At 34.0% G+C, this 12,042-nt stretch overlaps 1 protein-coding gene across 1 annotated transcript in view; it reads left to right on the top strand.

The window, feature by feature from the left end:
* Nucleotides 1–12,042, top strand: part of VWC2L (von Willebrand factor C domain containing 2 like) — a 146,412-nt gene that overhangs the window by 21,267 nt on the left and 113,103 nt on the right. Inside the window, exon 2 of the mRNA XM_037163558.1 lies at nt 594–723. Within this exon, the coding sequence (XP_037019453.1) occupies nt 594–723 (130 nt within the window). The remainder of the gene's footprint in view (nt 1–593; nt 724–12,042) is intronic.

Raw genomic sequence — 12,042 nt, 5'->3', positions numbered from 1 at the left:
TAAAAGCAAGCAGGCAAGATGCAGGGTATTCCCGAAATCTTTCAAGAGGCACTACCTGGATGTTTAGATGCCAAATGCAATCTCCTCCAAAATTCACATTGAAAACATGCCATTTAAAGTCTAGGTTAGCTTGAAAAAGAAAGAGTTCATACAAAGGGTAAGAATGTCCACATACCATTTTCTTGTTTCTCAGTAATTTTCTTAGGAAGGAAAATGACAAATGGTACAAACATATTTTCTATGTTCCAGGCTGGTTCCTCTTTACCAGGGGAAGGCAGAGCCATCAGCACATCTGGAAACTCACCCAGGATGTGACATATTAGTTGTCCAAAAACTTGGAAAGTCGGAACATAGACAGGGGAAGTTATATGTGAGGGCCCAGTTGCTCATGGCAACCTGAGCTGCACAGGGCAACCTACTATGGCTTGAATGCCAAGGTTGCCTTCTGTTGGGGAGGAACGATCCTACACATGGTAAATGGAGTTCATACAGTAAAGCCAATATAAACACTAATGTTTTGTCTTCTGACAGCATATGAATGTGCAAGCATTGAGTTATAGGAGAAAAGGGGCTAATTTTAGATTTGTTCCTAGCCCTCTCCATGTGAATGGTGTCGCTGTGAGCCCAGCAATGAAGTTCACTGTGTTGTAGCAGACTGCGCAGTTCCTGAGTGTGTCAACCCAGTCTATGAACCAGAGCAGTGTTGTCCTGTCTGCAAAAATGGTAAGACCATATATGCATTAGCTTTCAAAGAGGGGTTAGTGCAAAATACAACTATTTCACCACTGCACACCATTCAGTACAAGAGCCTTCTCATAAGATCTGCCTGTGGTTTTTCAAAATGGGCATGGCCAATTTATATTTTTACCCCACCCAAAAGTGAAAATAAATCAGCAATGGGTGAATCATGGAGCTTTCCAATGGGGAACTAAATCTCTTGTAAGTTGACTTTGTTCAATGCCTATTATTTATTGTTGACTTATAAGAAGTATATTGGGAAGAATAAGTACCATCTTTTCATAGTGACTGAATTCTTCTCCTGTGGGGGCTATGAGGCAGTTCACATCATTTCTAGTGTACAATCCAGAATCAAGAGGATCAATGCCAGGTATTTTACTTTTGTCATAGATATGACTTTAGGTTGAAAGTTATCAAATAAATACAAAATTCAATTAGTAATACACTTGAGTTGAAGTAAGAAAGACTAGAAAGTTTAGGATTTTTATTCTAGGTTCTTACAGTGGAATCTTGCTCTCATAATAATTTTGTTGTGGAGGGGAATTTGTTTTATAAGATTATGGCTTTCTCTTTGGCTCTCATGCAATAGAGAGGTGGAAATGACTACAGTATGCTAATCACCCAAAGTCAAGGTGAGGCTGCATAAAAGACAATGGGATGCCACAAATCCAGAACAGCATGTCAACAAAGCCAATGTTATACTCTTTCTATGGGTCATATACCACCAGGAAATGAAGCCATGCTAGGTAATGCTCCACCAATGTCCCCTCTTTGCATTAATATCTGCTTGAAAAAGTGGTTCTAGCTCTTCATTAAGCTGAGGTCACTCTGATGCTAAATCCCTATGCCCTTTTTTGAGGGAGCACTGCTCATCTTCATCTATTACATTTGGTGGGGGGGGCTAAATTTGGCATGATGTTCACATATTAATCTTTTACTTTGCAGAACTATAATTAGTGAAGAGAGGTATCAGGTTATTTAGTTACAGAAAACTCAAACGCAGCTCGGATTGTTTTAATAATTTTGCAGTTTGGTATTTTCCCAAAGGACATAATAAATCCTACTACACTTTTCCCAGCACAGTTTTTCCTCTATATGCTTATCAAACCCATGGAGGTGAATATTAGTCTGCTCCCTGGCTCCTCCTTTTCTTCTTCTTCCTCTCACCCCACGGACCTGTGCCATGCTGGCTGTTGCTCTGACTTAGAATGGAGACACAAATATTCTCTCAAAGTTCTAATCTAACTAATATAAACAAAGAAGTAACATTTAAGGCTTTAAATTTTTTAAATGATTTTGAAGAAACTGGAAAAGATATGGGGAGAACCAAAGGATGATTTAGTGTTTGAAGAATAGGACCTATGAGGACAGACTGAAGGAGTTAGCATAATTTGTCCTGGAGAAGAGAAGGCTCAAGGGAAACCTAACTGTCATGAAGTATATGAATGGTTAGTCTAAAGTGGAAGGGGACCTGTTATTTTTCATCTTCTCCAAGGACAGAAGGAAGAAAAAATCAGCTGCCTAATCAATCTTTAAAATTAGGATTGACACATCTTTGACTGAAGACTGTTATTTTTTTTTTTTTTTTACCTAGAAGCAACTGTCTAAATAGGTCCTTGATGATCTTCTCTTCCCTGAGCAGCCCTGGTTGGCTTTGTTTCACATTTAGGGAAAACAAATTTATGCTCACAGTTAAAAACTCTTGTCTGGGCATACTCAGGATACTCACAGATTTAAAGTGTTCAAGACCATATATTTATAATAGAGGCTTACACGTGCGCCTGCCACATCATCCTTGCTACCCCACACCAAAGCCTACAATATATCCACAGTTAATTTCTGTGTCACATGTTAAATCGACCACTACAAGCTAGTCATGCTTAATTTGATATCTCCCAAGATTATCCTATTTTTCTCCATCATGTGCCAAAGTAGGAATCTGTCTTCAAATGAATCCCTCTTTGTAAAAAAACATATAATGAATGGGCTTCATTGTTTAATTAGTTAGTTAATTAATTAGTGACCCATTGGTATTCCTGAAGAACATACAGAGTCCCGCAGAAGTGATATCTGCTTGAGTGTGGCTGGTAGAGTAATAATATGATTATAATAATTTATAGTTTTAATTTGAACATTTCACCTAAAATGTTACATGGTGTTCTTGAGTGTGATATTGTTATATTACAAAATTACATGCTTAATTTTGTCATTTATAAAGGTGTTATTTGTGCTGGACCCTGTATGTTGATAGAACAAGATGTATTAGTAAAGTTTTCCAAATTTTGTTTCATGAAGTGGTGCAAAATGAGCACTTCTGTTCCCTTTTGCCCTTTCCAAGGAATTTTTTTTCTGTAAGAGACATGAACCTGAATTAAAGTCAGGAGGAATACTAACTCTTATTGTACTATAACATTATGACATTATTTTTTATTATTATATACCAGCAATTAGTCACTTGTGCTCAAAAGTAGAGTATAATCACTGTCAGAGAACATGTTAAGGACCGCTGGGAATCCTTACAACCACTGGGGTTACCAGGATTTTTATCGAGACAACAGACTGAGCTCAAGTCTTACTTGCCTCATTGGACGCCAAGCCCAGTGAACAGAAACAGATGACCTGTGTATAGAAAAGGTGGTAGAAATGCACGTTTATCATGACAAGACATAACTAGAGCAATTTCCTAAATTGCCAGCCCATGATAAGCCTGCCTCATTCTGGGTGACAAGATTAATTTGCCCATTATAATGTAAACTATTTTCAAAGTATGCTACTGTATTCTTATATTTTAAAATAGGTAAAAATCTACTTTGTGGGTTCCAGGAAGAAGGACTTCTTAATTTGTAAACAGTCCTGTAACATTTTCTACATTTTAAAAATCTTCATAAATATTGAAAATTTTCAGTTCGCATAAATGTTGATTATCTTGGCTGACAAATACTTTCTTTTTGCATACTAAGATTGTTCTGCCTTCCTAAATTATAATTTACCAAGAGCAAGAAGCATTAAAGATATAAAATAAAAGTTTAAAGCAATAGAATCTACCATGCCTAACATTAAATCTCAATATTCAACTAATATCAAAATCTTCTCAAATTATTTAAGAGCAAACAAAGCAAAGAAGTATAATGACTTGTGTAGTTTTCCAGGGGAAAAAAGGTAGATTTCAAATGCAAATGTGATGATTATCTTTAGATACAAGTATTTTTAAAATATTATAAAGTATAAGGTAATATGCTTCCTAGCTAAACAAAGATAGCTCACCTTTATTATCCATAATATAATTTTAAGAATACATTTCAAGTCATATACTTCTAAAATTTTTCTCTAAGTATGTTTTTAAAAAAGAAAGAAATGAAAATTTTTAATTTCCTGGTCTCAATGATTACCTCAAGCAAGATTTTCAATGGTTATTAGTGAATATAGCTAAGCCATAAAATATACTCCATTAAACTTAAGTTAGTTTAGCACCAAAGAAAGACTCTCAATTTAGTCTGAATAAAACAGACACAGTAAGGAAAGGTGTGAATGGCTGGGCACACACAAACCAGGAGAAGCAAGAGGACAGTAATTATTGATTTGGGGAGATCAGTAATTATTGATTGGGAGGTTACTATAGGAATTCATTGTTTTAAAAAATATTATTGAGCATTCGCTTCTCCCTCTTCTATGTATCTTCAAGAGCTAGTAATTCAAATGATTCCTGAATGATATGACATTTTTAGGTTCTAGACTGTTTTTCATAATATCACAATGGTGTTACTTTGACCTATCTTTTGTCTCCAATACTTTTCATGTGAATTAGTGATTACTCTTTGTGGGCTTCTATTGTTGTTGTTGTTGTTGTTGTTGTTGTTGTTTTAATAACATAAGAAAATAGGTTAGCACAGCATCTGCCTGAAAAAAACATTCTACATTGGAGAGTCTCATAAATATTCCAAATGTTTGGTAACTTATCGTACCTTCGACTAGTGAAATATCTGATCATTAGGGTATCTAAATGACTGACTACATTTTTTTTACGTTTCATCAGCCAGTATGTCAGTGAGCTCTCCATTTTCACTGGCATATATAGTCAGTCAGTGTTCATGGTTCTGAAGGAAAAGTCACTTCATGAAAAATTGTAATAGACAGGAAACACAGAAAAACCTCTATACACACGGAGTGAGGCATTTCCATATCCTTTCTAACTAAACTAAAGTTGTCATAAGCCCTGTTTAAATATTTAATTCCATATCCGTGCTCCCTTCTAGTTTGGTAGGGAAACAAATAAAGCAGGAAACAGACTTACCCAAAGGGCAAGTGGGAAGGAGACCATGGAGGGGTGGGTGGTGCACGAACCAGAGCGAGAACGCACACTTAGCAGCATCTAGTGCCTTCTGGAGGCTCTTGGGAGAAAATGTTTGACACATGTAATTGTTAACATTCATAATATGCAAATTGTTCCTTGAAATAAGAGAAAAAGAATTCCACACAGAGGAAGGAGATGAGCAAAGGGCATATAAAGAAAATTCATAAATACGTGACAATTGGCTTCACCATGCAGGGATCAGGAAGATAGAAATTAAAAAGATAACCATATTGGCAGTAATTTGAGATCAATGATACCTCAAATTAGCAAAAACATTAAGGGCAGAGAATGTTTAAACAACTTTCTAGAAGGTTATCTCTACCACAATTTTCATGTAACTTAAAGTCAGAAATTCCATCTCTTGTACTTGGTCCCACATCCCTGTCCTAAATTTTCACTGCATTTTAAGAGTGAAATGATGAGAGAAAATGGAATTTTTTTTCATTGGAGTAATGAGATATATCCCATCCTTTGAAAAGATCTTACTGATCTTTTTTATTGCTGTGTAAAATAAGTAAGGACAGTATAGTAAACTACTCATTATTGCATCCATAATATAATCAAGTATCCTAGCTACAGTACATACAATTTAAGTGGTGTATTTAAAATATTTTTATTGTTACCTGATATAATTTTAAATATTAAATTTTTATGTACATAGGAAAAGAACTAAGTGGATACACAATAGAAAATTAACAATGATTCCATGATTACTTATAGGAATAGAAATAAGAAGTAAAAGGGAAGAGAGATAAGAGATAATCTCTTTAAAACATTAAATCCTTACAAATCACTGTTAATAAAAACAACAGAAAAGTACACAACGGGGGAGTTCACAAACAAAATACAAGTGTTTAAAAGACCAGAAACTGTAAGCCTCACTAATTAGATTAATTTTTATTTTTGAACACTTTTTTGTTTTTATATGTGACATAAAGGTTTTGAAGAGTACACACCAACTTTTTAACTGATTCAGTAAGCAGAAGAGTAAAGAGTAGAAGTGAGCAGATGAAAGCAGAGAACTCTGACTTTTTATTTCATGGGCCTCTTTACTGCATGGATTTTCAATAAACAATTTTATAATTTAATAGGTTATATCAGCCCTTTAAAGAAAAGATCATTAGAATGTTATTTACACTCTTCCAGAGGAGAGACAGAACAATTTTCCATTTCTTTTTTTTTTTAAGATTTTATTTATTTATCTTTAGAGGGGAAGGGAAGGAGAGAGGGAGAGAAACATCAATGTATGGTTGCCCTTCATGCATCCCCTGCTGGGAACTGGCCCACAACCTGGGTATGTGCCCTGACTGGGAATCGAACCGCGATTGTCTGGTTCGCAGGCCCGCGCTCAATCCACTGAGCTACACCAGCCAGGGCTCCATTTCTTTTTCTTTCCTGGAGTATAATATCGCTGCAGACCACAGAGTATACACTAGGTAAGTGAGAGAAGAGGGCAACCTCATTTATGATTAGTAATGAAGAACTATTAAAACACTAACTCCCCAAACTGAAGCCGTCAGGGTGTGGGTGTTATGGCAGGTATGCAGGTCTTACAATAGATCAGGTATTACACTGCAGCATTCATCAATCACTCACAGGCACATTTCTGCAACAAAATATAGGATAATTTTACTATAGAGTAAGTATAGCATCTCACATCATCCCACGTCAGGGTTTCATCCCAACTGAGTTTTGGAATAAAGTTGTGAAAGAATACTGCAGTTTCAGAAATTGTAGGAAAAGTTTATATATTTGCATTAGCAGACAGAATAGAGCAGTGGGTTAAAATAATTGTTTATCCTGACCAAGTGGAAGGTACAAAATAGTTTCAAATTAGAAACTGTCTAAATGTAATTTATTTTAGTACTAAATTGAAGAGAAAGAGGATATTATTTCTACATATCTATGATGATATTAGGCAAAAACTGTTAATAAAATCTCTTCATCAAATAAGACTAAGTGAATAATTTTTATATAATAAAATACATCTCCCTTAGGCCAAAAAGCGAGTATAATGTTTAAGGTAAATTCTGATGCATTTTCAGTAAAGTCACAAAGAAACCAGCATGCCCACTATTTAAAATTTCAGACAGACAGTAGATATAAACTAGCTAATGTAATGAGAAAAAAAGGAGAGAAGAAAAAAATGGAAAGGAGATAAAATTTATATTGTCATATGACAGGGTTTATACTGGAAAAACACTAGCTAATAGCATAAAACTACTGTAAAGATAGGGTACAAAATGAATGTACAGATCTTCTCATTTATATATATATGTGTGTATATTTAATTAAAATCATGACATCGATACATGGTACAGAGATATTAACCGAATATAATAGAAAGTTTACAAACAGACCTGAGAACAAGGAAATTTGGTACATCACAGAAAAAATAGTACTTTAAATCAAGGTCAGAAAAACAATTGGTATAAGACAAATGGGATAAGTCGTCTGAAAAATATTTTAAATTTCCTACCTTATCTCACACTTCATTAAAAAAATCAACTAAAGACAGATTTAAATATATACTATTTTCCAAAATAGTACAAGAAGATACCCCAGATAATTGGATTTTGTAATCTTAAAGTAGATAGATTTTTAGCATAATCAATAAAATCTATTTAAAAATAAATGCAAAAGAATAAATACATACTTTTTAATAAATAAATTCCAGGTGTTTTTGTTTCCCACCTCATATGTGGGAAACAAAAATTCTGATTTAATATCATTAGACTGGACAATAGAGTAAATTATAAAGGGGTCGTACTTCCTTTGTGTTTAGCTTACAAGATGTTGTTACAGAGTAAGCACTTTAAAACTAACTGGCTTAGATTTAGTACAGTCTAAGAGCCTCAATTTCATAATGGCTAAGAATTGTTCGAGTTGCCTTCAATGTGATGTTTGCCTCCCCCTCTTATTACTCCAAGGCATGGTCGTCAATTATCTGGTAAAATCCTCTAGTCTCCCTGTTTCTTTAATGCCACATTTGTAATCGTTAATAATCTTACAGCCTAATATTAATTTCCATTCAAATATCATAAAAACTTATGTACACGATAAAAAAATCACCAATATAATAAGACACCCTTTGGAAAAGTTTCCATCTGTATCAGTCTGCTTGGGCTGCCATAACAAAATACCACTGACTGGGTGGTTTAAACAACACTCATTTTCTCACATTTCTAGAGGCTGGAAGTCCAAGATGGAGGAGCTGGCAGATTCAGTTTCTGGTAAAGGGCACTCTTGATGGCTTGTTGATGGGCACATTCTTGCTGTGTCCTCACATGACCTTTTCTCTGTGAGTGTAAGGAGAAAGTCTCTGGTGTCTCTTTCTCTTCTTTTAAAATATATGTTATTTACTTAAAATAGTATATCCTATTACAGTTCCAGTTTTTCTCTCTCCTTTATCTTCTACTCCCTGTACTTCCCCACCCTCCAGCATTTTTACCCCCTTAGTTCATGTCCATGGGTCATACATATAAGTTCTTTGGCTTCTCCATTTCCTATATTGTTCTTAATCTCCCCCTTTCTATTTTGTGACTACCTATTATACTTCTCATTCCCTGTACATTTCCGCCTCCCATTCTCCCCCTTCTACTCCCCAGTGGAAACCCTCCATGTGATCTTCATTTCTGTGATTCTGTTCCTATTCTAGTAGTTTGCTTAGTTTTTGTTTTTTAGGTTCAGTTGTTGATCGTTGTTTGTTGTCATTTTACTGTTCATATATTTGATCTTCTTTTTCTTAGATAAGTCCCTTTAACATTTCATATAATAAGGGCTTGGTGATGATGAATTCCTTTAACTTGACCTTATCTGGGAAGCACTTTATCTGCCCATCCATTCTAAATGAAGGCTTTGCTGGATGGAGTAATCTTTATAGGTCCTTGCCTTTCATTATGTTGAATACTTCTTTCCAGCCCCTTCCTTTCTGTAAAGTTTCTTTTGAGAAATCAACTGATAGTCTTATGGGAACTCCTTTGTAGGTAACTCTCTCCTATCCTCTTGCTGCTTTTAAGATTCACTCCTTATCTTTAATCTTGGGTAACTTAATTATGATGTGTCTTGATGTGTTCCTCCTTGGGTCCAATTTCTTTGGGACTCTCTGGATTTCCTGGATGTCTATTTACTTATCCAGATTGGGGTAGTTTTCCTTCATTAATTGTTCGAATAAGTTTTCAAATTTCTTGCTCTTCCTCTCCTTCTGGCACCCCTATGATTTGGATGTTGGAGCATTTGAAGTTGTCCCAGAGGTTCCTAAGCCTCTCCTCATTTTTCTGCATTCTTGCTTCTTCATTTTGTTTTGGTTGAATGTTTATTTCTTCCTTTTGTCCCAAATCTTTGATTTGAATCCCATTCTGTTCCCTTCACTGTTTGTTCCCTGCATATTTTTTATTTCACTTTGTGTAGCCTTCATTTTCAGCTCAATCAATTCTGTGAGCATTCTGATTACCAGTGTTTTGAACTCTGCATCAGATAGGTTGTCCACCTATTTGTCACTTAGTTCTTTTTCTAAAGTTTTTATCTGTTCTTTTATTTGGGCCATATTTCTTTGTCTTGGTGCACCTGTTATGTGGTAAGGGGTGGATTGAATTGGGTAGATTTTAAAAACAGACAAAAAATCCCCACATAGCAAAACAAGATTAAATATCACTGTAAAAAAATTAAAAACTGAGTGAAAAATTCATCTTGTATCCCAAAGGTTTAATCTCTCACATCTATACAGAGCTCTTAGAAATTTAGAAAGAAATTGACCAACAACTCTATTGTTGTTCAATTACAGTTGTCCCCATTTTCCCCCATTACTGTCTCTTCAAAAGTCTTTACATAGGAAATAAAACAAAAAGTTCCCCCAAACATATGAAAACTTGGTCAAAGAAGAGCAACAGAGGAAAAATTAAGATAACTGTAATTGAACACCATTAAAATAAATAAAAATAAAAATTGATACCAGTTTTTACTTACAGATTGGCAAAATTAATAAAATTTAATAAAATGCAATCTTTCATATTGCTGGTGCATGTATAAATTGATAAAACCCCTCCTGGAAGAAATTTGACAATATATGTCAGTTTCAAAGTGTATGTACATTTTACGTCAACAACAGCACTTCTATTTAGAGATGTGTGCTATGACAAGTGAACAATGTTACTTGTTTTGTATGTTGATCTTCTGATTTTTTGATTAATGAAATATGATCAGAGAATTTATATAAATAACTAGATTTAAAATTTGAAATGTGCTATTAGTTGATAGGAAGAACTAATTATTTTTTTAAGTAACCAGTGAAACATTTTATTGCACTAGCTTTCATTTACCTTCCTTTTATTTTCTTATCTCATATTACATTTATAAACTTTAATTGCACACTGCTCAAAATTATGTAATAGACATCTACTTAGCATCAACAGACAGTTGGCTACTTTTTAAAAATTGTTTATCTGTCCTCACCTAGGATATTTTATCAGTGCTTACAGAGAGAGAAACACTGATGTGAGAGAGAGAGACATTGGTTAGTTGCCTCCAGAATTTGCAACCTAGGCATGTGCTCTGATGGGGAATCGAACCTGAAACCTTTCAGTGTGCAGGACGATGCTCCAAACCAACTGAGTCATACTGGCCAGGGCAGTTCGATACTTTACAAAGAAAAATAAATAAATATTAATGTTTGGTGGATATATGTATACCATTTAAAAATTACAAAACTTACTAAGATCTATTTTTAAAATAATAAATAAGACATAAGATTTTCAAATGTGAAAACTCAAATTTGTCAGGTTGCTATTTATCTAGTAAGAAATCACATGGAAATCCTATCAAATTTTCAAAAGTGATATAATTTTTTTGTAACTTGACAAAAATTGGAAAATTTAAGTGCATGAATGGAAAGGAATGTACTTGATAAGACTGAGAAATTCAATCTACCAAATATGTAAAAATATATAAAGTATAATACTTTAGTATGGGACTGAAATAAAAACAATTAGATTTATAGAAAAAAATTACAAAGTACCAACATTTGTATTATAGTTTAATACACAAAGTGACATCCAAGTAACTAATGACAGAAAGTGTTATTCTAAAAATATATTTTTAAAGGTTATTCATTTTAAAAGTGAAATTACATTTCTGCCTTACCCATTGTATAAAAGTGAATTTCAGTTGGATTAAAGACCTAAATCTAAAAATTGAAATTACAAAGAAATTTTTTAAAAATAATGTGAATATCAATTTATCCTCAGAATAGGGATGGCCTTCCTAAACATAAAAGTCAATAGAGACTTTATGAAAGGAAAGACTAAAATGCAAATTAGGTAACTAATTTTATCCATAAATTTCTTCATAAATTAAAAGAAGTTAACATCTATTTTGGAAAGGTAAGATACAGCTGGCACTTATATCTTCACACCACGGGTGAGAATATAAACCGATGTATTCTCTCTGAAGGGCCATTCAAGTACACAGACCTTTGATCCAACAATGTCAATTCTAGAAGTTGATTTTTTAAAAAACCAATTAGGTAAATATGTAAATATGTATGTAGACAGTTGTTTACAATAGCAGAAACTTGGAAAACCTAATACCTAAATATTCAACAATAGGAGTTTTTTAAGAAAAACTATAAAATATTTACATGAACTGACTACTAAGGAAATATGACAAGTAATATTATAGAAAAAATTAAGAACATCCTCCAAAAAATAATACATCTTCAGAGTATATTATTAAAACAAGTTAGTAGTGCTGCAGACGGCGTGGCTCAGGTGGTTGGGCATTATCCCCAAACCAAAAGGTCACCAGTTCAGTTCCTAGTCAGGACACTTGCCTGAGTTGTGGGTTTGGTCCCATGTGATATGAAAGGCAACTGACTGATCTTTTGCATTGATGTTTTGCCCCTTTGTAAAAAATTTACAAAGAAATTTTTTTAAAAATAATGTGAATATCAGTTTATT

This window comes from Artibeus jamaicensis, unplaced genomic scaffold, assembly GCF_021234435.1.
Source record: "Artibeus jamaicensis isolate MK-2021 breed Jamaican fruit bat unplaced genomic scaffold, CSHL_Jam_final contig_1015, whole genome shotgun sequence".
In the NCBI taxonomy this organism is placed as follows: Eukaryota; Metazoa; Chordata; class Mammalia; order Chiroptera; family Phyllostomidae; genus Artibeus; species Artibeus jamaicensis.
This window is presented reverse-complemented; position numbering and strand designations above follow the sequence as displayed.